This window comes from Pelecanus crispus, chromosome 4, assembly GCF_030463565.1.
Source record: "Pelecanus crispus isolate bPelCri1 chromosome 4, bPelCri1.pri, whole genome shotgun sequence".
NCBI classification, from domain to species: domain Eukaryota; kingdom Metazoa; phylum Chordata; class Aves; order Pelecaniformes; family Pelecanidae; genus Pelecanus; species Pelecanus crispus.
This window is the reverse complement of record NC_134646.1, coordinates 15,184,753-15,212,740: the sequence shown is the minus strand read 5'-3', so window position 1 is coordinate 15,212,740 and position 27,988 is coordinate 15,184,753. Positions and strand designations below refer to the sequence as shown.

The window sequence follows — 27,988 nt, the reverse complement described above, 5'->3', positions numbered from 1 at the left end:
TGGTTATGAATATTTGTAAAAAATAGAGGTATAAATGGCGATAACATCTTTTGAAATGTCTGATATATATTTAGGGAGAATTTGCAGTATTTTCGTAAGTATTTCTAGCTTTCTACATAGACCAAACAAATATTTTTTTGTGTGTACTGAGTACTGGAGCAATCAGGTTTTAGTTCAGTATACAGCTAAAATGCATAGCAGAATAATTTCTTCTTATAGAGAATTGGGCGCATTTACTTTTATTATAATGAATCTGCTGCATTTAGTAGGTGAGACACAAATCTTTCCCCTCCAAAATAGGCATTAAAACTGTACTTTTATCATTTCTCCTTCATCGTCTAATACAGTACTGCGCATAGTATTTCCTATTCCAGATCGCTCTGGGATAGCTTTCTTGGCCACAGGAAGAGAGAAATCCTGTTTTAGTGTATGAACAAAAACCAGTCCCTAACTGAAACTAAGCATTTTGGGAGCAGTTGATCAGCTGCTTAAATGTGTCGGAGGGAAAAAGCTCATCTGTTGCACTAAATGTTGTATAAAAATTTGTATTTTGGTTGCAAAAGTGTAATTTCTTGTATTTGATTGTTTACAGTCATCAGAATATTCCAGTTCTGATTTTGGCAGACTACCTCCTGATCCAGTATGACGCTTCCTATGTTTCTGTGTTTTAACTTTTATATATATATATATATATATATATATATATATAAAAATATATAATGCTTTGCTAATTACATTTTGAAAGCACTCCATAAAATGTCATATGCAAGGCAATAAATAAAGACTATGAAGGAATGAATCTAAAAATGATCACTTGCAGGAAAATATTGAAATGACCTTTTGAGATTAAATAAAAAATAGACAATGTAATCTATTAAGCATAAATCCTGCAAGGCCTGTGTTATGCCAGGCGAATTTGAAAAGGGTTGGTTATGTTAAATGACCAGTCTTAACTGTGGTTTGAAAGAAGTGCAGTGGACCAGGGAACCTGAGGTTATTGTGGAGGACAGAACCAGCACATGTAAAAAAGAGTAGGAACATTTCTCTGAAAACAAAACAAAGCAGAAAACCAAAGCAACCTAATAATTGTAGTGAAGATGAGAAATAACGAGGAGGTGTTAATTTGGAGGCCAACCCTTAGGTACGTACCTAAATCTCATTTCTTCAGCAACCCTTTTTCCCCCCGCTTCCTAATACAGTGTCGGTAGGATACTTGTTTATACTTGGAAAACACCTGATTTTAAATCTTGTGTGAAAAGTTACTTTAACATTTGAAAACTTATTTTATTGTGATCAGTGGGATATGTGGACATTCTAAAGCCAAATAATAGCACAGTCCTTCTAAGGAAGACAATATTTGCTTTTAACCCTGCACTATAGCATTTTTATTCTTATTAAATCACAAATTAGATGAGATGATAAATCCTCTGAGTAGTGAGTGTCCCTTTAAAGTTGTTCCATAGAGGTCTAACATTTTTAAATTCTGAATATAAGGGGAGGGGCGGGCGTGTATTGTGTATACGTATGTAGAGCTGGGCTAAAACCTCAAATCTGCACTTTGATCCTGTAGGCAATGTAGGATTTGTCTGCTGAAAAGTAAAACAAAATCTAGAACAGATTCTGATATGCTTCTGCTGCCCATTACTTGACTTCAACCAGATAGCTTTTTCTTCCTAGATTGTTTGCAAAAAGTAATTGCAACTCCCTGTGTACAGTTTTCAGAAGTTTATGCCTACTGCTTTCGTGCCCCCCCCCCCAAGGAATAGGATCAATGTGGATAAAATTCATTGCATGTTTTAAGATGTCCTGTTCCTCTTCCATTCCCATTTGGGATGGTTCTTCTCTATAAACAGTATACATAACTTTAAACCATGAGATTATAGTGTTTGATAAGAAAGCAAGACAGACATTGATTTGACTTCACACTGTAGTTGCACAAAAAAATAATGTTGAGAGAACATTGTAGAGGCTGGCAATTTAAGTATTCACAGGGTAGAAAATGCTAACATTAGATATGTGAGTACAACTTTCGGACTTCTCAGGTCAACGTATTTCAACACAGTCTTTACTCTCCTGTTGTCAGAGGTTCAGGCCAAAAAAGATTTTGCTGTACAGTTCTGCCTGCATAGGCTTCATATATTATCTTAGTCACCACATTGCCCAAGTTTGGGTTGAGGCAGTTCTCTCCATTCTGAAACAGTTTGAAGATTGTGGTGCTCTGGAGTACCTGTGTGTCTGTGCTGGAGATCCAGATCTGCTCAGAAATAGGCACCCATCCTATCAGGGATAGTTCTGCTTAAGAACTCGACAAGGTTAGTTTTCTAAACTAGATCAGGCTTCTGTTATCTGGCCTTGGATGCAAAATTCCTGAGTCTGGCTGTTATTTTGGAAAGCCTTATTTTAAGACAAGGCCAACTGGCTGCATTCCTCCAGGAAAGCCATGGAGTGCTTTTGCCTCTGCCTTTGCTTCACTACCATGTTGGCAGTCAGAGATAAGTGGAAGCACTAACTTGTTGACACTCTTCTCCCTCCTTGGAACATCAAAAGCAAGGTCAATGTTAAGATGTTTAGCATTTTTGCTTTGTTACTCACTGAACAATTGCTTTCCTTTAACAAGGGGCTTTTTACATGCATCTTGTCATGAACAGTTCTGAAGGACCAACTCCAGGTAAGTCATCGAGGTGCAAATATCTCCAATCTCCTTTTGTATCAGCACTAGAGAAGACTTTTGTTCACTCGTAGGCAGTGTACACAAGGGGAGATAGCATCTGTAAATAAAATTTTTCCAAAATATTTCCACATTGCTCCTGTACAATCACATGTTGGATTTTCTGAGAGGTGCCTACGTCACTCTCACCTGAGCTATTTGTGGAATTTAATGGAGAAGGTTGTTGTTAATAGACCACTTCATTTGTTTTTAAAATTGAGAGATTGCAGTGAAAGTATCAGGAGACTGCATTAGCGTTAGCAGTTTTGGCTGAACAGCGTATTTATTGAAGATGGAGGTTTAAGGAAGTTAAGATTTTCAAGTTTGAGTTGTTTTGGCAAACACTTTTATCCTCAAAAATGGGGGAGAATTTTAGAGAATGCCAAGTATTTTTGTTGCAAGGAAATGTAATAACAGGAATCTAAAAGGGTTAGGTAACACCAAAACAAATAATTTCAGGTTAATCTAAACACAGATTTGGTGATTTGGGGAGGGAGTAGAACTTTGACACTTTTTTGTTTGTTTTAGTTTCACATGAAATGACACACCCACCCCCCACCCCCCTGGGTTTTTTTTGTTTGGTTGGTTGGTTTTGGGTTTGGGGTTTGGGGTTTTTTTTTTCCATTTTGGTCATCAAACTGAGAATTCTGTATTCATCCAGCCCTAGAAGGAGAAGAAAAGACAATCGAGGTTAAGGCAATTGAATATTGCCCTGGAGAATTGGCCACTATCCCTGTCACAAAGTACCTATGTGACAGTAGGCAAGTCAGGCTTCGGAAGTGGTTAGTGTGTGTTCTTTTCTGGAAGCCTGGCAATAGGTGCAAGCTGTTTTGCAGAAGTACTCAGCACTTATGGATGTAATTCAGCTCAGTGGGAGCTGTGCTTCCAAAATGGAATGTGATGTTACATTATAACGTGTACTCTGCAGAATGAGATCCTCCATATCTCATATTGATGCATTGTTTCTTAAATGCTTCGACCTTAAGTTATTCTCTGCCATTGGAATGGATAAAATTATAGCCCTTTTAGTCAGCCAGTTAAAATTATTCTATAAATATTTGTAAAGCACTTAGAAACTGTAGTGATGCATGCAGTGGACAGATTTGAGGAAATTAATAATCCTGTCTTTGTGGGAGGCTTGAGCAATATATTTGAATCCAGATACCGAAGTTAAAGTTGGAAACAAAATATTGAATCACTGCTTCTAAAGTGAGCAGCAAAGACCCTAAACATTCAATGAGCTGGAAAAAGCTAGTATGTAATATGTCATTGAAGTCTATTTCACAGTTCCTCTTCAGGTGGATGTCAGATGAAGGTTGCATCTATATTCTGGTATTTCCTGACTTTGAAGACTTTAATCTTGCAACAATAATAACAATGATTTTAATAGAGGGAATGTAGTTTTCTTGGTCCTTAAATACAACTTACCAAATTATTTAAAAACACACAAACTATCCTGAAAATTATTTTTATCATATGGATGATACTGGCAGGTGCAGATTGATATTCCACTGAATTCCACTGCACGGATCTCTCATACAGAATAACAAATAGCAGTGGGTGGTTATTATCCCATATGTTTCTGGCACTGGACAGGAAGGGATTCTTGATTCACAGGTCTTCCCTGAAAAGAGGAATAACAAGACTCAGCAATGCTGTATGTGTTCTACTCCGGCTCAGCATAGAAGTGCACTCCAGGGAGAGCAGGCTCTTCTCCTCTTCTCCCTTCTATCTTCTTGTGGCAGTTCCTTTTAATCTGCTGTCATCTTATTCTCCTCTTAGCCTGCCAGTGTTTCCTTGTCTCAGATCCAGTTATCGTTCTTTAAGCTTTGATCTTGGCCTCAGCTGAATTCTCATAAATAATCTGCCCCCTTTCTCTTTTCTTGCCCAATGATTTACAATCTCCTCACCTGCACTATTCCCATTTCCCTTCTGATACAGTTCGAGTTCCCTTCACTGCTCCCATAATTTTGTCTTTCTGTGCTTTCCAGATGCAAGTTTCCCACTGCTATTCCTCATCACCAATGACTGGGTTTCAGCCTGCATCCCCAGGTTTCCTATCAAATCTGAATCTTTGACTCCTGTCAATTGCTTTTGTTGCTACCTTTGCTCTTTGTTAAATTATTATTTTAAGTTACTAAGCCTAGGTAGCAGCATAAGCTGGTCTGGAGCATCATTGGTGCCCTCTAGCAATGCCATTTGCATTGGGAGGCTCATGCTGGAATCTATGGCAGTTTTAACAGATGACCTCTAGGAAATCTTGATTGAGCAAGTCAAAAATAAGAATTGCAAATACTTCTCTTTCTTTTTTTTTTTTTTTTTTTTTTTAAATCCTATCTGAATCAAAGGAATTTTAATCCAAATGATTAATAGCTGGCAAAAGGGTAGTGTGCTGAAAAAATGGCCAAAGTAAATTTCGGGCCACCTGAGCGAGAAGATGGGACCACCTCTCTTTCTAATCTACACCCTTTTATTTTATAAATATGCTGTATCAAATATCTCCAGCTAAATCATGTCTTCATACTGTCAGGCTTTAATTATATTCCTTTGTACCACCATAGAGTTACTCATAATCTCATAATTTTGAAGTATGCAACCAGATTTTTTTTTTTTTCCCAGAGCATTGTGCTTCTTGTGATTTTGGCTTTTTAGAAAGAAAACTAATTTATAGCTTTTCTTAAGCTAGTTTATGTTCCTTTATCTGAACTTTCTAGGAAGAATGCATAGCCTAGTCAATGTAATACTTTTGTTTTAAGAAAAAAATGTTACTTGGTGAAAATGTAGTACCATCATAGCTCTGTACCCCTGTGTTTTTAGCACAGAATAAACATAATGCACATTAACTGTGACATTGTTTCCAGCAGACTGCAGACAGATTTCAGACAGCAGGAAAAAAAATGTCTATCACCTAGAATAAAAAATTAGATTGTTCTGTGAATTAAAAGCTGTTTTGTTGCTTCCAATATGGATACATGCTGAGACTTGGTTAGTGAACCATTCTTCTCCTAATATACAATTACACATTAAAAGTAAATTAAAGACGACTCCTAACATACAAATATTGTCCTTGCATTAAAAAGAAGACAAAACATATGCTGGGTGCTTAAGATAATGATTCTTTAAACTTTTTGTTTTTCAGGTTCTTCCTTCAAATCAAGCTGTAGCAAAGGAGAAAAAACATTGGAATTCATCCCAATAAATCTTCATCTGCAAAGAATGCACGTGCATAGTCCTCGATTGAAAGGTATAGTATATTCTACGGCAAAATTCCCTAAGTATGGCAAAGTGTGCTGTGAAATACAATTAAACCTGCAGCTGAGAGGTATGGTTTCCATTTTAGCACTTTTATAGATGTAAATATCTTAATCATCCTTATCAAGGATGAACATTAGGTGGACATGCTTTCAGATGAAACCTTAAAACCACAATGGAACTGAAAGGTATTCTGTTTAGAGAGTTGAATCTTGGTCATTTTGCATTTTTCACTTAATGGTAGGATACTGGCAACAGTCTTGTTAACCTTGTAGATGGGACATAAAAATGCTACAGATAGAAAGCATGGAAAGTAATAGTATTAAATTGATTATATTTTTTTTTTTTTTAAATTTATGTGCAATTTTGGCTTACATAGATTTGGAATAATGCTGAGCAGAAAAGAATATCACAAGAAACACTGACTTTTAAAGAAGATTCTAAGATTCATTTCATGTTGCATGTGTTTGTACAGTATTACCTTGTTTGTAAGGTTCATGCAGTATGGCTTGATACAGAAGGTTTCTCATATGACTAGATTGTTGCTTGGTGGTTTTGGTTTGTTGGTTGTTTAGTTTTTTAATAAAATCAAAATCAAGCTTCCAAATTCATTATTTAAAAATTTCTACTGCTGTACAGGCTTAAAGTGTTTGATTTTTCACTTTGTTTAATGGGCTGTAGAAACTTTCTGTGTAGTTATTTCCTGCCTTTGTTTTGTGTACATATCTGGAACTTGCCTGTCTTCCTGAAGGGTTTGATTTAGTTCTCTCAGGCCTGTGCATCTGCTTCTAAACCCCAAACATTCAGTTTTGGGTGGTGTTTGGTATATTTCCAGAGCAACTGAATATGTACTGTCCATAGAGGACCACACTTAAGTAAATCATGAGATCAAAGAAGTGACCAGCTTGCTCGTCCTCCACATTTCTCTACAAATTCTGAAACCTGCACCCAGACATACTGCCACTGAGATTGATCAGAAGTCCTGAGTCTGTGCTGAAACTTAGGAATCGGGTCCAAAGTTAAAGCTATGCAAGGGATTTCTCTGCCTCATCTTCTGAAGCCACAAGCTTTGGATACTGACTGCAGAACTTGGAAAACTAAGGAGTGGTTAACTAGATTTCTTTTAACTTCTCTTTTTAAAAGCAATTCTAGCTGTGTCGTGCTCATTTTGTTTCTATGACACTTCAAACAAATAAGTAAATGCGGAATATATGTTCACTGAAATGTATTGGTAGCCTATGTGTGGTTAAAAATAGTCTGTTGTAGCAGTGCAGGACTAATACTGTCATGATTCATACTGACACGCTGCACAGTGTTCAGTAAGATTGACGTCCTTCTAGGGCATCGGCTTAATTTTTCATTGTGATCCATAATGTCAGTGCAGCGTAAAAGCCGGTCTTACCTGTCTTGTTTCTAAGGTGGCCGGGTTTTTTTCCCACTGTGCCACCAGAGATAATGATAGAGCACAATATATTTCCTCCCAGAGATTGACAGGATGAACTCGCCAGCCTAGGCGATGCGAGTTGCACGGTTCCATTAAGGACAGTGTTACTTCTAAACTTAATATATCCTATTTCTTAGGAAGCCTTAATGAGCCCAGCACTGCTTGTGCCTAAATCAGCTTCTTCAGCGCTACTCTGTGCAACGTAAGCATTTGCGTAGTGTTAAGTGCAAATATCTCCCTGATGACGCCGAATATACTGCGAACTTCTAATACCTTCTGGAAAAGGGGATAATTTTCTGTAATGTCATCTGTGATTCTGTTTAATGCAGAATTCTGTTGCTGCTGCTTGCATATAGTTTTAGCAGCATCCTTTACAGATAAAAGGTATTGATACATACATATGAGCAAGTCATAGTACAGTGAATAATTTGTTGATAAATTGAGATCTATTAAATTTGCTGTCACTGTAGAAATGCAGAAATTACACCCTGTAAGGTTTTTGCCTTAAAAATACACTCTGCATCTAAGCACATTGTAAACCACTAAGTACAAACAATAATTATGGGAGTATTATTCTGTGTACTACTGATGTTCACCCACTTCTGAGTTGGAACGCGGGGACTTCTGATTGTCTGTTAGATACTGTATTGCTTCAATATTTTGTTATTTCTTTAACTAAACAATGGTGCCTTTAAACATTTTAACAGGATGGGGATTTATAGTGACAGAATGTGACAGCACAAATTTTAATTTAGCTGATGTTTTGAATTTATTTAATTACCTCAAAAGCATTTTTAGATTTGTAATGACTTAGGTGGCCAGAACCTTAATTTTGTGTATTTTCAAGAAAACCTCTCTGGGAAGAGGGCACTGTATGTTTATTTGCTGAGTAAAAAAGTGGAACGAAATATGCTACTTAATCACCCACAATTTTTACAGTACTTGAGTTTTGTTTTGTTTTTAATGAATTTTCGCCTTTCTCCTCCAAAACCACTTTGCTTGTGACATATGGTTAATCCATAATTGAAAAGGGTACAGAAAGAGATAAACGTTAGAATCATCTTCCAAATTTAGAACTTTGTTTAAATTATAAAAATATCCCTTTTTTTCTTCAGCTAATGTTCACTCCACTGACATGAGAATTAGATAACACTGTTCTTACACTCAAGTTTAGAGATTGCAAAACGTTAATAAAGAAGAGAACTTGTGTTAAAATCAGGGAATTTCTGCCTATACATTCTTTTGGAAGACTGACACCTTAGTTATGGGGAGCTTGTTTTATTTCTCTATATACAAAATGGGTTCCTCCATATGTTTAGGATATTCTGGTAGCACTACAGTATAAATACAACAAAAAGTAATTGAAGATTGTTATTATATTCAACTTTGGTTGGAGAAATGATTTCTGTATCTATTGCATAGCCACTGTCCCATGTGTTTAGTTTACCAAAATAAGTTTCATTTTATGAGTACTAAAGAGCTGTGTCTTGTATTAGGTACATACGCTTTGAACAGTCTGTAGCAGTTGCCAATCTTTCTGGAGTAAGCAGCACTTTGACATCAAGCTGGGCTTTCTCATCTCCTGCTTTGCTTGGCATATGTCAAAGGGCACCTGGAATATAACCAGGAGACTGATGGGTTGGGGGGAAGCATGTAAACATTCACAGATGTGGTGATTTAAACAAGCTGATAAGCCATAAAGCTGTCATTAACCCTTACGCTGTCAGATATCTTAATTTTGGGAATGCAAGATAGGTTTTAATCCCATCTGTCATATGTATGCACGTGGATATGTGCTTTTTTGTTCAACGTGTTTAATAACAGGTTTACTTCTACTGAACTTTGATTTGGGTTGTTATTGGGTACTGACATGGAATAGAAAACACCTGTGTGTTTAAACTTCCAGTAGGAACAGCTTTGAGAAAAATACCATTTCATTATGGGATAACTGTATCCCTATCCATTTGATAAATACCACATTTTGCTCTGTGGTACTGCAGAATATAAATGTATATGTTGCCATAGCTTTGCTTTTGTCCCTGTTTATACGTTGAGTGTGCTTGTTTTAAATAAATTTGATGGACTGAAGAGATTTTTATTTTGCTTCTGGCCAGTGTGAGACAGTGACTGCCTCCTGTGAAGGCAAGCAGGTTGCTTCAAATTTGAGATTGAGCTGTGCTTGACATATGCCTTAGCTCTTTAAATTGGTCTGATAAAACTTAGGTTTATGGAACTTCTACTGTGTTGCTATGGTTGTCACCATGTTGCACAAGCTCTGTGTTTTACTCGGGAAGGAGTAATGAGCAGGTAGTTTATATTTCTGCATGGTGAAGGAATTGTTGTTTGGTGAGCGTGTAACTGGTGTTAGTGTTGTTTCACTTGTGTAAGTAGGAGGTGAATGTATCTTTGAGTCAGAATAACTAGTATGAAATGATGGTTGATTTAAAGCTCAATTTCGTTGCACTCTAAACTTTTGCATTTTCTTCCTTCAAATTTTGAAGTAATTATTTGAGGAAGGGTTGAGGGTTTGGTTAGGGTTTTTTTTTTTTAAACATCTGTTAATTGATCATTTTGGAGGAGCATGCTGACATTATGATACAGCTCCTACAACTCTCTGCTGCATTTTAAGCTTTGTCTCCACTGTGGAGAGCTGACAGCAGTAGTCTGTTCTTGAAGTGGATGATGGTTCCGAGTTACTGGAGCATTCCTGTACCGGTGCACTCATGCTGACACTGCATGTCCTTCACAAGGAGCTGCATTGATCTGTAAATGGAGGACATCACAAGGCATTCCTCCTGAGTCTTGCAGCACTTTCCAGTGTACTGTGCTCTGGAAAGTGGGAGTGAGACTGCTCGTGCCCATCACCAGGGTCGTAGACGTTTTCTTCTTCTTTGCCATCCTCACTCTCCTGTGTTTGCTTGCATGGGGTAGGTGCTCAGCTGTTCTGGGTGTATTTAGCTGCTCCTCGACCATGCTAAGAGGAGGCCGCAGGCTGAATGACAGCTTCCTTCTGGGTAAATCCCCCACAAAGTAGCTATAGGCAGGGTCGCTATTTATTTTTAAAACAGAGTTGGAAAAAGCACCAGGCTTTAGTCTTTTAAATGTAGTTTTGAGTTACCTGTAAACATATTCAGAAGCCATTATTTAGTTAACCTGATGGGTTCATCGCTTATTTTGGTTTCAAGCCACCATTGTTTTAAGCAATAGAACTACTTATTGTCAAGTACCTATGGAGCTCTAATAGCCCCAAGATTATATATTATGGATAAATCTCTATGAAGACCTGAAAGAATGGGCTATTTAAGAATCTTGAAGCTCACCTGGGGCTAATGAAATTATGTCACTTCTCCTTTTAAGTGGAAATTGAAGAGTCACCAATTCATTAGAGTTCAAATCAATTTGAGCAAATACACTTTGTGATTCAGCTCTGGAATCATGTAAAACATAGTTCATTAACTGTGAATCGTTGGTACGGTGTTCTTGCTTTTAGGGATATTTGTCATCAGAATGCAAGAAAAGTTCTATTTTAGGAGAGGATTAGATTTTAATTTATATGGAAAGCTTCCTTGATGAATAAAATAATTCACAAGAAAACATCCTCTAATGTTTCCTTTAGAAATACATGTTAAGAATGAGGCGTTCTGACCTGTAGTTTTGTACCTCCAGTAAGCTTGGGCACAAAACAGGTACTGCTTAGCGCCAATGTAAATTCTGCAAATATAAATTTAAACTTTGAAGGAATAATTATTATGGTTTGGGATGTAATTAAATCTTCATCTCTGCACTGACAATCAAGCACAGGCACAAAATGAGAGGCTGTTTTTAAAAAGGTGTTTCATCTCTAGTTCTGTAAGCATACATCCATAGAAAAAGTTCATCACATATGTCACAAGATATCAGGTACATACAGACAGTAACAACAGTTTGTCTCAGCAAAAATTTTAATAGTATAGTTTATTTCCCATTCTGGTAACTTTTCAAGTGAAAACAACTGACTTGCTCTGTGTTTATAAGCATATGTAAGAAGTAAGTATATGTCATAGAACAGAACTCTTCAATTTAGCATTAAACAGGTAATTATATCTGAAAGTGGAAGCTAAACAAATTCAGACTAGAAAAGAAGTGGAGAACTTTACTAGTGAGAATGATTAATCATTAGAGCAACTTCTATGGGAATGCAGTGTATTCATTGTCACTTGAAGTCTTTAAATCAAGATTAGATGGGTGTGTTGTTGGTTTTGTTTTTTTTTTTAAAAAAAGACACCTTCAGTCAATCTGAAGACATCAGCTTGATGCAGGAAACATTAGCTGTAATTCTGTAGCATGTATTATTCAGGCAGTCAGACTACTCCATCATAATGGTCTCTTTTGACTCTAAAATGCATGAATCTGTGCATCTCAACATGACTACAAGTTAAATAATGGAAGGGACAATAAAGTGCAATACACAAAGGGCCAATTTACTTGGCAGCTTTGTAAACTGCAGAGCTAGAATATTGTTCTACACTGTGGCATATAATTTAGATGTAGCAATAAATCAGGTAACCTTTCTAGGGTGTGCAGGTGGCTGTATGGAAAGATTGATTAGCTCTTGGGCCTTCTTGAGACACAGATTCTCAATTATTCCTTGGAAATAATACAGACTCGATGTCCTCGTGTCTTGTAGAGTAGATATCATAGTGTTACCATACCTTGGGCATAGGCACATGTAAATCTCTGTGCTTGTCTGTTCCCATTCCAGATGCTCTGTATGATGTCATCACCGTGGGAGCTCCGGCAGCCCATTTCCAAGGATTTAAGAATGGTGGTCTCCGAAAACTGCTGAGTAAATTTGAGGCAGAAAGACGAAAGTAAGTATTTTTTTAAGTAGCTAGGAACATATCATTAAAGTTGTATTAAAATGTTATGAGCTCACGGAGTAACAAAACAGTTTACCCTGCTGAATGCATGGAATATTAAAATCTGGTAGGAACAGAGAAGGATGAATTCATAAAATAGTTCCTTTATCTTCCCTGCTTTGCTGGACTGCAAAATTGAAGCACAGTTTACTTTTAGTGTCAAGACTTAATTTTGAACACAAACCCAAAATTGTGAAATTTTCTTCCCATATTTCAGGAAGCTTGAGGAATGTCAGTGCTTGAAAACATGCTGTTCAGAATGAGATATTTCTTTGGTAATTCTTGTGCTAAGTGGAAAGTAGCTATAGACAATTTTTCAATAAAGAAACAGTAGCTTAAGGTAGCATCTTCATTTCTGACAGCCCTGGGCATATGTGAACAAAAAATATTTTTAGCACACCTGTGAAGTAAATAAGAAACTACTCTTTTTCTTATTCTTCAGAAAGCCAAAATGAGACTAAGGCCTTAACTAGGAATTCAATTTATTGCTGTACTCAAATGCTTTGTTAACCACTGAACATGTACAGAAGTGCTAACTGCATATTTTGCTAACTAAGAATTGGACGTATTTGTGTTTGTTGCTATGGCTGTTAAGAAGTTTTGAACAGCCACAGCTGTCACTGGCAGCACCCGTAGTTGTGATTGCTCAACACTTGGACTAACTGTGCCAACCCCATGCAATCAGTGCACAGCATTCAAAAGGGAATGCAGGAAATACTGCATGTATGCTAAGCTAAGTCATCACAATGCTCCATAGAAAATGAATTCCATTATATTCAATGCTCAAAAAAGTTTTGTAGGTACAGTATCATAGACAATAAAAGGAGAAATTATAAAAATCTACTGTTGACTTCCAGGTTGACTAGAAGTTGGCATCAATGCAAAAACCAAACAAAAACTGGCAGGTATATTTGCTTTGAAAACTGTATTATTTTTTTCTATTTTCACTGCATGACATAAAAAAAACTATTAAATCTTCTAAAATCTTTCATTTCCCTGGCCACCTTTGGTGACAAAAGTTGCCAATATCGTTGATCACATGAGACCCACGAATGGACTTTGTGTTAACAGTAGGTACCTATTCTGCTGTCAGCAGACTGGTACAGGCAGCCTTATCCCAATGATATGGAGGCCTATGAAGTACACGCTTCCTGATGAAAAGAAATCTACAGACATTTCTTAAAGTATCTGCTACTTAACTGTCTGATTAATATAGTTGCAATAGTATTTTGTGGGTTTTTATCGTAAGAAGAAATTAAAGTCATAAGTGATACAAAGAACACTGCAGTTCCAGTCCTCAGTGTTCAGCTTTCAGAAAATGAACCATTTCTCACTTGCATAGTCCTGCAGCATATCCACATTGGCAGAATGTGATTTCCCAAAATGGAGGATCGCTGTGAAGCAAACTTGAAATTATTATCTGTGGTTTCTGTTCATTGGAGGAAAAAAAAGGGAAAATGCCTTATAGGGAAGAGACTTAGTCTTTCTTGAGTTCTTCCTGGGAGCACGCATACTGCAGTATCTTGTAGGAACAAATAGACAATGCCCTCATTTCTTAGTTGCCCATAACAAGGGGAGAGGAGAAGATGATGGGCTAGACTCCTTTCTTTGGATCCTGTGCAATGTTATGTGACAAAAGGCTAGCATGGCAAAGGATACTCGGTGCGGTGCAGCCTCTTCTCATTTTCATTCACCCTTATTTCACTGACTGAAACCAGGTAGACCTCTAAGCTGATAGAGGAATGTGTTTAGGAGCACTGGGTAAAGCTTTGTGCAGGTTTTATCAATGCATTTGATGCCTATTTCAAAGTGCCTACACATCAGTTTTTATAATTGCCCTGCTGCTTAGTCTTTTCTGCATCCCTCAGAAGCACCTGTATTTTGGTGACTTTCAAGGACAGGATACTGGACCTTTGCTCTGACAGTGCAGTTTTGTTTGTGTTTCTTTGTTCCCCTGAAAGAGTAAAAGTCTGTCTTTGGGATGATATAACTAGGGTAACTGTGTTACTGTCCTGTCAGACTCTTCTGAAAAAAAGAGCCCGAGTCAGGCTAACAAACTTAGGTTTGATCACTGAAAACAGGGACTGCAGTTTTTAGCGAATCACTTACCACACCTGAAGAAATGGTTGCTTGGTGTATGAATTCCCACGAAGTAGAAAGGATGAAACCTCCAAAAGTCCTCTTTCCTTCGATCTTTGAGGACAGCTCAGAGAAAACGCCACTTTTTTTTTTTTTTTTTTTTACTTTTTTTTTTTTACTTCAACTAGAAGAACTTGTATGAGTCAAAAGACAGGAGAAAGCAAGCTCTGCATATGATCTCACTTATTTGAATATTCAAGAGTGGGTCTGCTTTAAATAGATACATGAAAGGACTATTCTCATTCTTACCACGGAGAAATTTCTTTCACTGTGGCAATGACAACTTTATTTTGTATGCACCTGTTTGTTTAACTGCATGAGGATGCTTTGAGGACACATGGCATTTCCAGGGGCAGCTTTTACAATTTAAATTTTCTGTTTTACAATGGGAGCAACTTTTCTGAAGATTCAGTTGAAGGAAGAAGTGACACCTTGAGATATCAGGCAGAATATAAAATGAACAGAAAAAAAAATGCAGATTTAGCAGCTGTTTCCTCTAGGCTAACCTGAAGACCTAGAGGAAGATGTGTGAAGAGATTCTTTCTCAAGCCAATCCAGTAGCTTTCAAGACATTGTTAGTGCACGTAACAGAATGCCTTGCATGCCTTTGACCTTCAGGCTGATTATTAGAACAGTTTATTGAAATATTCAACAGTTTCAGCATATCACAAAATATTCCTTGATCAAACCTATGCTTGTGGAATTAACAGTCAAGAGGAACTGTTAACTGGTAGCAAGGTTATACCCACTTTGCAAGAGCATAATTGCATTTGCAATTGCCAAACCAAAACAAGAGTGAAACACATGTTTCATGGAAGTTTATCAAACAGAAAAATGTGGAAAATGTGTATCTGAAGATAGGTCAGGCGTATTTTCTATTGCACAGAATATATAATTTTGTGCAGACAAAAGAGGGGAAGGTGTTGTATAATAATATTTATAAAAATGCAGTATTTTTGCAATTCTTCACTCATTTGTTACCACCAAGCAAGTCATATTTTTTTTAAAAAAAAAAAAAGGTAAATTTCTAAAAATATCATCTCAAATAATAGGGAGAATAGTTTTTCTTTCAGGTGAAAAACAAGACTTAGTGGTATGTGATCTGAAGCCAGGTCCATTGCTTTATAACCCATTCACAATCTGTACTGTTTTTTACCTGCAACAGAGACAGATAAACGGCTTTACCACTACAAATATCAGGCATGTCTATAAGGCGTGATGCTAGTATGTCTGTCCCTTTAGTAGCTAGTAGTGAACTTCTTAAGACCAGTAAGAACAATGGATGCTTTTTTTTAATCTTGCTTGGGTATGATAGCATTTAAATTCAAATAATTGGAATGTGATGATTAAGGTATGCTAAATCATTGCAGAATATTAATTATCTGTGTGTGATATACATTTATTTTAGAAAATTTTTTTCATAATGCTGTATCGGTTTGTTCTTTTTATTTTTTCCTTCCCTATTTCTAGCTAAAAGAGAAAGTCAGTCAGTTGCTCAGATTCAGTCTTCTGTTGGCCTGCTAGTATAGATTACTTCTCTTTCCAGCAAATGGAAGGGCTTGTCTTCTCATTGGTCTAGATGGCACAAAAAATTATTATTTTTAGAGCTCAGTTGTGCAAGAACATTTACGGCAGACATTCAGTAAGTTATACCCATATAATGCCTTACTGCTGGAAATGTTCATAAATAGCTTTCAAGGTACAGCAAGGACTTCCTTTTTTTTCTTATTTAAAATCTAATTTGATGATCTGTGCTTTAGCCAAAACACACAGACTTATGGTTACAAGATCTTAAATGCCCCAGTACTAACCATCAAGAAAAACAGAGGCATCCCACAAGCTGCATTAGGTGCTGTGATTCACTATGGTTTTGTACACCATTTCTAGCAAGTTCTTTAGGAAAGATCCTGCTTTAAATTAGCACAAGTTTAAAGCTGGAATAGTACTGAAAAGGATTTTCTGTTGTGGGGTTTTTTGGGTGGGTGGTTTTTTTTCTTTTTTTTTTAAGCCATAATAATTTAATTTGGGTTTGAACTGTCTAGAAGGACCCTTTTTTGTTTGACGAGGCCTAGATTTTTGGTCAAGGGGTGAGGTGTGCTCCTTCACTAACATACTTGTTACCAGGGATTTTATTAACACTGAGATCTTTAGGGTTCCTATTACCCGAGTTTCATAACCTTCAGCCCATTTCCATTCTCTGAGAAACCTGAACTGGTACTGTTTCACAGAAAATTCCCAAGATGTTGAAATAATAATGATTTGTTTTTGATCTAATTGTAACCTTTATTCTCAAAGGGAAACCACAGCCTGTCATGCATAGCACTTTTCACAGAGACGTTATTCTTTGCTCACTTTCCCCTTTTTTGCATGTGTGTGTGTGTATATACGTATCTCTGTGTGTGTGTATATATCTCTGTGTGTGTGAGAGAGAGAGATTGGACTTCATGGAGATTAACAGTTTTTCACTGACCATAAAATCAATATATTAAGGTTGTTGGAAGTTTTGCCAAGAAACTGCCAAAGTTTGTGCTATTCCTTGAGGTATAAAAGTCTCATCACAGTATTTTCCAGCCACTAGGCTCTCTGGACAGAGTTGCCTGAAGCATTTCCTTAAGCAGGCATAAAAGGAAGGGGACTGGGGCTGGAAAAAAGAAGGGAAGAAGGATTTGAGGGAGCTTTGCATGCAAGGGTTAGAAAAGACCATATGTTTTGGAGAGCTAGAAACTGTTCTATACAGATGGGCTCCAGGAGTGGCAGGAGGGGAATGGACCCATGACTTTGCCATCCTTTCTTGTAACACGCATGTCAGCAGGCTGCCAGGAAAAGGCTCCACTGAAAGGCGCCATTTAGCCTAGGCTTGCATTGAGGCACCATATCTTTTTTCTTCTAAGACCCATGCTGTCACCCTGCATAAGATTCTCCCCTATGTTAAAGGCTACTTGCATCTTTCCACCAATGTAAAGATACTCTGAAATTAATTTGAAGAACTGTGGAAGGCTTTCCCTAGGCATTCAGCCTTCCTGGAGTGGGTCCTCCTAGGAAGATTCAGTATGAGATTCACCTATGCCATTCTGGCATCTGCCCTACTTAGGTCTCTAGAGGGCTGATGAAGGGCATCTGGACCTTTTTTTTTTCACTGAAACTCATGTCCCCTTACCAGTTGAAGGCGTTGATGTAGAGTTATTCCAAGGGTCAGTTAGGAATGAAGAGGGAATAAAAGAGCAGCAAGAGAAGCTCTGTGCATACAGCCTTAGCCATTGCTTCAAGATAAGGATTCATGGAGATTTGGACTTCATAAGTAAAAATAGATTAGACAGAACTAATAACATAATTTTATTTTCTTCAGTATTCAAAGTTAGACTTTCCAAGTTTGCAAGGGAATCTTAAGGAAATAAAAAAAAATGCTTCGAACTTCTGAACTCTCTCAGGCCTGTTTTCAAAACCTCAGCACGGATCATATGGTTTAGTTTTATTTCCTGAGGCAGTGAGTTGTCCTGGTTTTTTTTATGTAATCAATTTATTTTTGATCATAACTTCCCACTTTAGACAGAATACAAGTGATGCATAAATAAGCCACTGAGTTGGTATCTTCAGTAATGTACATAAGCTCGAGGTTATCTGGGGGTAGATGTTCTTGCTGTGTGTGCTTTAACTGTATTCTTGATGTTAATGTCTGCAGTTTTGACTGTGAAAAATGTGAGGTCAAATGTTCATTGTTGAAAGAATTTAACCCAGTCCCAGATGGTGACAATTTAACTCAGTCACACAAATTACTCAGTTAACAGCAGGAGTGGAGTTACTCGGAGTGTCATTAAAAATTAGACATTTAGCATATTGCAGTATTTATTCTCAGGCAAAAACTTTGCTAATTGAGAGTTAAAATTGCAGATGTAGTCAATGTAATCTTTATTCAAATTACATGACAAAGTCATTAAAGCAATTTTAAAAATAAAATGACCACTGACAGTCATGTGTACGTAGTTAATGATGGTGCCAATATATGGAAGTGATTAAGTGTAATTTTTATATGCTTAGTGAAAGCTTTGAAACTTAACCCAGGAGACATTATTATAGACTTTTTCAAAAGGTACATGACTGTTTTACATATCAAAGGTAGATTTTCATAGCGGTGCTGATTTCCCACACCAGACCTATGCATGTGGCCTTTGCCCTAATGCAAAAGTTTCTTCATACTTGTAATTCCCTTAATCTAGTTTCTGCATTAGGACACCTGTAAAAAGTTGCTCTACATGTTCTATTGGCAGCTGCTTCTTTTAAGTAGTACTACTTATATACCATAACTATGTGTGACAGCAAGCTCTAAAAATAGTTATAAGGAAATTAATTTCAGTTAATTGGAAGTAGTAATGTCTTTTCATGAACGGTAAGGCCACAGAAAATCTCAGGCTAATCTTAGATGCAACAGTGTTGAGACACAGCAATTAGAAACTTCAGATACTCCCAAACATGTTGTTTCTGAAAAATAATTACTCACTCTCTTGAGGGGAGAGGGGAAGTTGCCCTCAAATTTTGAAAGAAACTGAATATTTGGAGCCATCTCATGCTTTCTGGGGTTCAGGAAATGTTAAAATTAGCCAAATAATGAGGCCTGACAGAACACTTCATTCTGAAGAAAGAGTCATTCTCTCTTCACTACTTCCTTTATTTAAAAGCTATGATTGACTTCATTAGAACGAGAACTACCCACAGGTTTAGTATCTCTTCCTGCTTTCTTTTCTTATAGCATTGTCTGTAGCTTTTCTGCTGCAATATTCACTGAAGCTTAGAGCTGTGGGACATCAGTGAAAATGATCTGGGAATTAAAGGCTGAGGGGAATCCCAGAAAGGAGTATGTGCATGGTGAGCTTGATAACAGTGTTACCCAGATTCAGCCTGCAAAATGACTGTTTGATAAAGGGAGGGAAAAGCCTGAAGGGGAATTAGAGAAGATTATTCAGCACTGTGAAGTATCAAGACTTTTAAGACTATGTCTTTACTACAATTAACATAGACTATTACTCTTTGTCCCTGCCCTGTCTACTGAGTCTGACAGCTTGGGAGTTGCAGTGAATGTAGAGATAGATCCGACTTTGGAAGTTCATTTCACTAACAGTGTTGCCACCTTGAAGGCAGAGCTGTGGCCATTTCCTCACTTCTCAGAGGGACGGGGATTTTTTTTTTGCCCAGTTCACTGAGAGAGACAGTTTATATGATTCATTTTGTTGAAATATTCAGAATTCTGATCTTTGCACTCAGCATTCTATCAACTCATGTAGTGGACTGCGAACTGGAGAAGCATAGTAATTTTGGTGTGGCTGGTAGCGTGACTGATCATGGCAAAGCTTCGCTGACTCAGATGCCATTCATCCTGACTGACTCTAGAAAGAATTGTATCTAAAAATGGAGACACTGGTGAAAGACAGAAAAACAGGATGGAGTATTGTGGAATTTGGGAGTGTAATTCAGCAAAGTATCTAAGGAAGAGGCTTAACTTTAAGACTGCTTGCATCTATCCTTATTTGCCAAAAGACTTAAGCCTTTTAAGTTTTATGGAAGTGACTTCATTTGGACTTCTGAATGCATATTGCATATGTCCTTTATTGTATTAAATTTAATTTCTAATTTGTAGAAAACCAATGAGGAGAAACTGGAAGGGACACTAGAAGACACAAAGGGGAAATGTGGGAGTGAAGAGATGTTGAAAAAGACTAAAATGAAAAGCAATGTGTGAAGTTCAGAGGATTGCAGGAGTGTCAAAATTCAGATCTTGATATGTGAAATTAAGAAAGAAATTAAATCAGCGGGGAAAGGGTGGAAGAGACTGAAGGATGTATGACAAAAAGACACAAGAAGGGAGATACATACAGAAGCAACTGGGGAGTAGTATGTACATCGCTCTGGCATTGGTAATGTCCCAGGAGTTGCCTGGTTATGTTTTTTCCTGTGCTAACATTACAGGTTAATATGAAACCACAAAAGATTTCAGTTAGTTTCTCTGAAAGACTACAGCAGGGCTTTGTAAAGGGAAGGATTATGTACAAGACTTTTAGGTGGGGAGATGTATACTACAGTGAAGAACCAGTAGGTATGTGCATGCTGTCTAAAATGGGATTTTGGAATAATGGTATAAAAGGATATTGCATAATTAGTAGGTGTTGGTAAAAAAAATGAGGGATATGAAAAGAATTCACGCAAAAGAATTGCAGTAGTTTGTGAACAGTTAAAAGGAAAGTAGGAAGTTTGCAGGGTGCGTTTGTGTGTTTTTGTAGTAATTAACTCCCACGCCCCATTTCTGTGTCTTTTACAAATTAGACACATTTTTTATTGGAAATAACTCTGGTTATCACCACTTCCTGGACATCAGTGATGCTAATCAGAACATAGTGTGGGCCACTGATCAATTAAACATTAATGGCTCATTTTGAAAGACTCAGTGAAGTAGTTAATAATGTGATGGGGAGTTCAGCTGGAAAAATAGAGCGCCTTATGCTCTTTATGGTTATTACCTGGCTTGGTCAAACCTTTTGTTTCTCCAGAATTACTTTTTTTTTTTTTTTAATAAATAAATAAAAAACTGATTTTCTTATGTTAAGATCAATCAGTCAAAGGGATGATTAGGTTGAACAGTACTACTTGGAGCTTTTGGTGGTGGGCAGTCCATTGTCCTCTACTGTTCAAGCAAGCAAGGATTTGTTTTTACCCTTAAAGGAAGGAGCATTTCAATGATATCAGTGAAGTTCAGGTATCTGTCGTTTTTTGCAAAACCAGTGGTAAGATTTTTAGCACATTAAGCGTTGTTGTTAATAGCAGAAATGATTTTGACATTATGTGACTCTCTCTGTTATTACAGTACTGGATACCAGTGTATTTACTATTCACCTGAGAACACAGCCAAGGCAAAAGAAGTTCTCAGCAACATCAATCATCTACAACCTCTCATATCAAGCCATGCGGACCTGCTGCTTAATTCTGCAAGCCAGCATTCTCCAGACAGCTTGAAGAATTCTTTAAAGATGCTTTCAGAAAAAGTAAGATTCAAATCTTCACTGCAATGGAAAATGGAATAACCAAGTCTCTAACTGCTGGGGTTTTTTCTGCATAAATTGACTTTCATAGCATCAGGAAATGTTAAATAAGCTCTGCTAAAATAAGCTTCAAAATGTTGCTATCAGAAAAAGAATATTATTTAGCATTTCTGTAGGCTTTCCATGTAGAAAATTAATGAAATCTATAAAGTTTGTCTTCATTTGAAAGTATAATTAATTTAATTTCATGTGTCTCTGTTATCCTCTAGTGGCCACATACTGGGGTTTATCAGAAATAGATTATTGTAAATAATTTTGTGGTATGATACAGTTATTTTATTTCTCTTTCCGTGATACTTCAAACTACTGCTTGTGGGACATAGTTGAAGCCAGGTTTGTGCATAGGGTTTAGAATAATAGCATGATCAGAAATGGTGATGCGGTCTGGAAGGAGAAGCTAGGAAGTTGGTGCCAGGAGGCCTCAAATTTTAATCCTCTTTCCTCTATTATATTCCTCTGTAGCTGTAGGCTCTTCCTCATCTTAGTTTCTTTAGCTCTAAATTAAGGAAGATAATATTTTCCACTTGTCTCACAGAGTGATATTGGAGATTAGCTGAAGTCTGAAGTAATTTTAAGCATATGTTATCCTATAAAATTATTAAGCCCTATAGCTATGGCCAGAGGGGTTGAAAAAAGTTTCCCGTCGCTTCATGGGCCATACCTTCTGTAATGTGATCTCAATATGGCTTAATAACACTATCAATAACCATTTCCATATATCTTCAGCTATTGGGAAGTGGCAACCCCTGTGGTCTGTTGAGCACTATTGTCCCAGCAGTACATTGTTCGATGGGAGAGTTTCAAATCTGAATATTGAGCTCAGCCACATACTGTGAAGGCATTGCATTGGAGCCACGGGGGAGATAAACGTTGCTCTCGGTTACAGATGTGTAAATCCACAGTAACTCTGAGAACACTGGCGTCGCTGTGAATGTCAGGGATACGTAGGAAAGTAGAATTCAGCCTGGAAATGAAAGGGAGGAATTTAGGGGGGGCAGGGTTGTGGCAATTATAGTGTACCTTTCCATGTAGTGCTGAGAGAGGCCATTTTTAGCTGCACATAGAAAAAGTGGAGCTGCTCTGTTAGCAGTTAGTTCAAAGAAATATGCATGCACAAGTAAAGCAGTAAAGTGTTTGTTCTGAAGATTCAAGACCTGGTTGCTAAGGAACTTGTATGTTAGCTGTAGCCATTTGCTCTGCCCTTCCCACCTTTGCCTGTCTGGGCAGGAGGAGCGGACGATTTCAGAGTGGCTGCAGGCAGCTGTGACACCAACCCACTGTTTGAACCATGGCCTGTTGGACAGTCTGACTACAGAAAAGGGCCAAAAAAGACAATCCATTCAATTTGGATAAGCCACAGGTCTTATAAATTTAAAGCTGCTGGTTTAGTTGTATATGTTCACATCAACTTTTCAGGGCCAGGATTAAATTGATAGTTAGTGTATGAGCACAGGTTCCCAAAAGTGGAAGCAGGAGTCTCACCTGATGTAGCCCACCTGACAGCCCATAGTTTCTATCTAGCCACCACTTTTTGCTTGGAAGAGATTAATCCATTTGTCTGAACAACTCTGAATACCTGCTTCCCTGTCTATTCCCAAATTTACTCTGAGAAGATGACAATTGAGGAAGAGGGGACCATTGCTGAGGAAGATACTGTGGAGGGACAGCTGCTTGTAAAGAAGGGAAGAGGGTTGGGGAGGAAAGGAAAGACCAAGAAACAACTTCAGGGCAGGGAGATATTAAGTTTCAGAAACCCAGATTGGGTGAATCCACATGGTGCTGCAGTTAGATCCCTCATGGTTAATACAAAGCATCATCTCGATATGCTAAGATAACCTATCTATATAATCTGGTACAGTATGGGAGAACCAAGACTAACAGAGTGTCCCTGATTATATTTGGGATAGGTTGGCATGCTCTTCTGGATAGAATTACGTGATGCCTACCTTTATTCTTGAGGCATACGAGGTGCTTCTGCTCTCCCACCTTTTGTATACTTTTTATATGTAAAAAAGAAACATTGTCTTACATTATAACTTGATAGAGATTTAGAAATTAAACAGTTGCTTGAAGAAGTCGTAAAAATTATTTGCCTGGTGATTAAATTCCTCATGTTTATTAAAAAGCCTATCCCTTTTTATTTTAAGATCATGTTAAACTTGATGTATAGAATAGTTCCTTCTAAAAACATTAGGTAGCAGTGAGTATATCTGAACTATCAATAGTGTGATTTACAGTTAGGTATTTATGTTAGAAATGGAAGGACTGGCTGCATGCATTGAAAGTGGAAAATTAAATAATTCCGCTGCTGCTTCTTAAATTGAGCTTATTTTCTCATATTAAGCATGGTTTTACTTCTTCATATGTGATTTGCAATTTACTGTGGTGTTTTCCTGAGACTAACCTTTTATCAACACTTTCTGTTAATTGATTAAGGAAGCCTTTAGCTGTTGACAAGTATATCAGCATTTGCAGCTTGCAGAAGGCTTGATAAATTCATTTTCCAGCTATGCCTATCTTTGTTTGCAGAAATATTCTTTAGTCAAGTATCTAAAAGAATTTGCAAAGTTTTCATTTCGTTGTATGAAATGAAATGTTTTGTGATTTCAATACAATTTTATAAATAGTGATGTTCTGCAAATTTAGCTGTACTGAGCTGTAAGCAAATGTAGTTAGAATGCGGATTGTTGTTAAACCAATGGAATCCTTGAATGGAATTTAATTACAGAAGCATTTTAGTGTCTATGTGAAAAAAATGGAGGTTTGCTTCCATGCCAGTTTGCTTTTTAAAATGAATTTTCCCTATAAAATATTCATATTAAATTACTTAAATTTTTCAGACCATTACCTAATATACATTGCAGTCGTAGTGGGTATTCCTTACTTCAAGTTGTCCAATGCTTACAATTTTCTGAAATGTAAAGCTTTTTGAGTTTACCATGCCTGATGCAGAGACCTGAAATGATCTCAAGCAGACTTTGAGGGGAAGGGGAGCTACAAAACCTCAGCAAAACCATGATGATGTCATTTCTAAGGACAGACGAGTAAGGCAGTTTGGACTTTCTTGATATGGAACTGTAGAACAGTCTTCAAGAGGAGCTCTGCTGTTACCATGCAAGAAAAAACAAATCCACAAGTCTCACTTTGCCTCTTCTTTATAGAAGATTACAAGCAATATTCCCCAAAGACTATGTATTCTCTGAGCATGTACCATGTGGAGGCTGGAAATGTAGAAAATTGAAATTGTCCTATAGTGCAATTCAGGACTACCCTGAGGTAGTCCTGTAGGGCTACATATAAGAAAACCATCTCTGTTTAAGCACCCTTTCCCTCAGGCACCAAGTTAGTGAGGAGGAGACAGAATGGGTCTGGTAAAATTGCCAGGGAGATGACTAGTGTTGCCAAGCCTAATCACTAAAGAATCCTGAATCAGTTCTGAAAGAAGTCCTGATGTTGGTTTAAAAAAGTCATATTAGCTTTAGATATCCCTAAGTCTTATTTTTAAGACTGTTGAGTTTTATTTGCAGCAGATTTTCAACCTTTCTATGTGCAACCATTAAGGATCAAAAATACCTTTTTACTAAACAATGTGAAAATGTTAAAAAGCAGAAACTTCTCCAGCAGGTACCTAACCCAGCAGCTGGAGCTTTAAGAAAACCAGCCGTTACTTAGAGCATTGTGGTCTAAATGTCAGTAAACTTTTGAGGGGGTATCGAGGCAGAAAAGTAAGAAAAATAAGTTGAGCAGGAGAAGAGGCAAACAAAAGGGGAGCAAGTAATAGCAAAAACGGATGGGATAAAACTAGAAGTAAGATGTGCAGAAACTAGGAGAAAGATTTCCAGGAAGATAGATGCTGACACTTGAAACTTGTTTGATTTGGGGTTTTTTTGCTACTTCTCCTACAGGTTTTGCGTAAGAAGCGTGAAAGGGCTGAATGAAGCTTGGCTGGGAAACCTTTATTTCTAGCATTTCCTAGCTTTGTGTGACTGCTTGTTCAGGCCGGTTGCTCTGACTCTTATCTACATATTTTTCCTCATGCCTGTTTAATTAAGATTGTGCACACAAAGGCAGTTCAGCATCTGCACATGACAGTCCGCTATGTTCTGGGTAAATAGGAAGGCAACTAAATCCCACTGACCTGGGATAAATAAATTCAGGTAATTGTGCTGTGAAAGAAATGCAAAACAGTGTTTCATCATCACCTGTGAACCAGAGCTTCTGACTGGGGAGAGGAGCTATAGCAGCCTGGGTGGGACGGGGTATAGCAACAGGGTGCATGTTCTCCCCACTCTGACAGATGAACCCTGTTGAATGTTGCTGGAGTAGCCAAAATTGTGACTTCCCCAGCTGTCTGTCACTGTGGCTTTGCTAGTGGTTACCGCCCTGTAGTGAAAGGGAACATGTCCTTGCACCTCACCCTCTCCTGCTCAGTAAGTTGTGTCAGCTGATGGAGGGAGGGTAGGGCCGCATGTTGTGTGTGACTGCAGGAGATGGGCACGTGTGGCAGACTGGTGGCAACGGCAAGTGCTGTTATGAGGAGATAGAGTCTAGAGATGCTAAAGACTATATGCAGAAAGCATTTTCCTTTCCTACTTCAAGGTTTCCCTTCTTTAAAAATAAATAAAATAAAGCTAGAAATCAGGTGTCATCACCTGCCCTGATATCTGGGTTGATACCTATAGGTACCAAAATTTATCTCTGGAAACACTGCTTTTGCAGATACTGCAATCCCAGCAGTGTAGAGTAGTGTGTTTTCATTTAAGAAGATCCTTAAATTTGTTAATCACATTTTATCTGACACTCAGAAATTATTGAGCAGTGAGTGGTTGGTTATTCTTGGACCTGGTTCTTGTAGAGGCTTATCTCTGCAGGCAAAATTTAGAACCTGAATAAAATAGGATTGTGTGAAGAGGTGATGATTTCTATGCCAGATACCGTACTTTTGTGTTAATCTTTAGAGCAATGGGACTGTAGAATGTGGTGATGTCCCGAAAACCCTTGAATTTTTCCTCATTGTTTGTTGGTCTACTCTGTTTTCTGCCTCTCAGGCCGGCATCCCTTCTGCCTAAGGGTAATTCAGTGTTACAATAGCTATGTTGCAGTATTGCATTCTTTGGTCTAACCTTTTCATTCATCTATTTTTTTTCTAGACGGAGTTATTTGTGCATGCGTTTAAGGATCAGCTGGTCAGAAGTGCCCTTTTAGCACTATACACAGCCCGGCCTGGCTGTGTCCTCAAGAAACCAGCTGTGCCTAGAAACAGTGCAGAAGAGGGGGATGATTTACAGCATCAGGATCATCCTTCTCAGATTAAAAGACAGGACTCTATACCCCATCATTCTGAGTATGATGAGGAGGAGTGGGTAAGTAGTCAGAAACTCGTAGTTGACATTCAGTCCTAAATCCTACAAATCAGCATAAACAACTACAAGCCCTAAGTGTCCTGGTCATATGTTATTGGGGGGAGGGAAAGGAGTGCAAAACTGTGAAATAATATTTTTCAGATGCATTGTAGATTTTGAAACTGACTTGAAAGAATTTTCTGAAGCACAGTGTGCTTCTGTGTGACTGCTTGGTTGTGCATGTAACAGTGAGGATGATGAATATCTTCTTGCCCAGACAGGAAAATAGTCTGTCTTTGCTCTTACTTGAGTTCTTTTTGCTAGTTAGGCAGATTTAAGGAGACTGGAACAGCATATGCTATTATGAGGGAAAATTCTTCTTCCCCCCCCCAGCTGAATATAAATAGTTTAAATACACATGAATTAACTGTCAGCAAAACAGAGCTGTTTTTCCTTAGACTCTGTTCTTAGAGGATGTCTGAGATTGCATAAAAGAATTAAACATGGCTTTTAGATTTTAGCATTCTTAGCATATCTTTCAAAGATTTCTATTATTTATATGGCTGAGATTTTGTAAATTAATTATTTTGGTGTATGTGCTCATAATAGATCTGCTTCTTTGTTACACACACCCTGAACTCAAGCTATTTTTATTCAGTTCAGGCTCATACTTTCAGTTCATCACTCTATTCTCATAAATATAATGGATGCCAGCGTATTAATCTCTATTGTAGATAATTAATAACTTGTGTGAGCTACAGTGTTTACACCTGAACTGTAATTTTTGTCCATACCACAAATAAAAGAAGAATATATTTCTTCTAGAGAAACGACAATTATCTCCAACCCCATGCATTAAGAAGTCATGAGATTTAAACAATAAATAGCTCATTCTTTTATTTGTCTTCTGGTTTTAGAGCCTTGAATTCACTATTTCATATTTTCTCAACAACCTAAGGGGCTAGAATGGTGGTTCTTTCCCTGAAATTAAAGCCAAAATGTTTGTTTCCAGCTCTCAAAACATTCAGGAAAAATAAATATCACAATTAATTTGATAAAAGGGAGAAAATTTGCATTGGAAGAATGGCATTTTTGTGCAAGTTGTATTTGAATTTAGTACC

At 37.5% G+C, this 27,988-nt stretch overlaps 1 protein-coding gene across 7 annotated transcripts in view; it reads left to right on the top strand.

The window, feature by feature from the left end:
• The window catches only part of INPP4B (inositol polyphosphate-4-phosphatase type II B), a 292,966-nt gene that overhangs the window by 199,457 nt on the left and 65,521 nt on the right, over positions 1-27,988 (top strand). For 4 of the 7 annotated variants that reach the window (XM_075709900.1, XM_009488861.2, XM_075709897.1 and 1 more), the window contains 4 exons: positions 5,847-5,951; positions 12,145-12,253; positions 21,291-21,468; positions 26,676-26,888. In XM_075709900.1, the coding sequence (XP_075566015.1) occupies positions 5,847-5,951; positions 12,145-12,253; positions 21,291-21,468; positions 26,676-26,888 (605 nt within the window). Of the gene's footprint in view, positions 1-5,846; positions 5,988-12,144; positions 12,254-21,290; positions 21,469-26,675; positions 26,889-27,988 lie in introns of all 7 variants that reach the window. The other 3 variants (XM_075709896.1, XM_075709899.1, XM_075709898.1) reach the window with 3 other exon arrangements.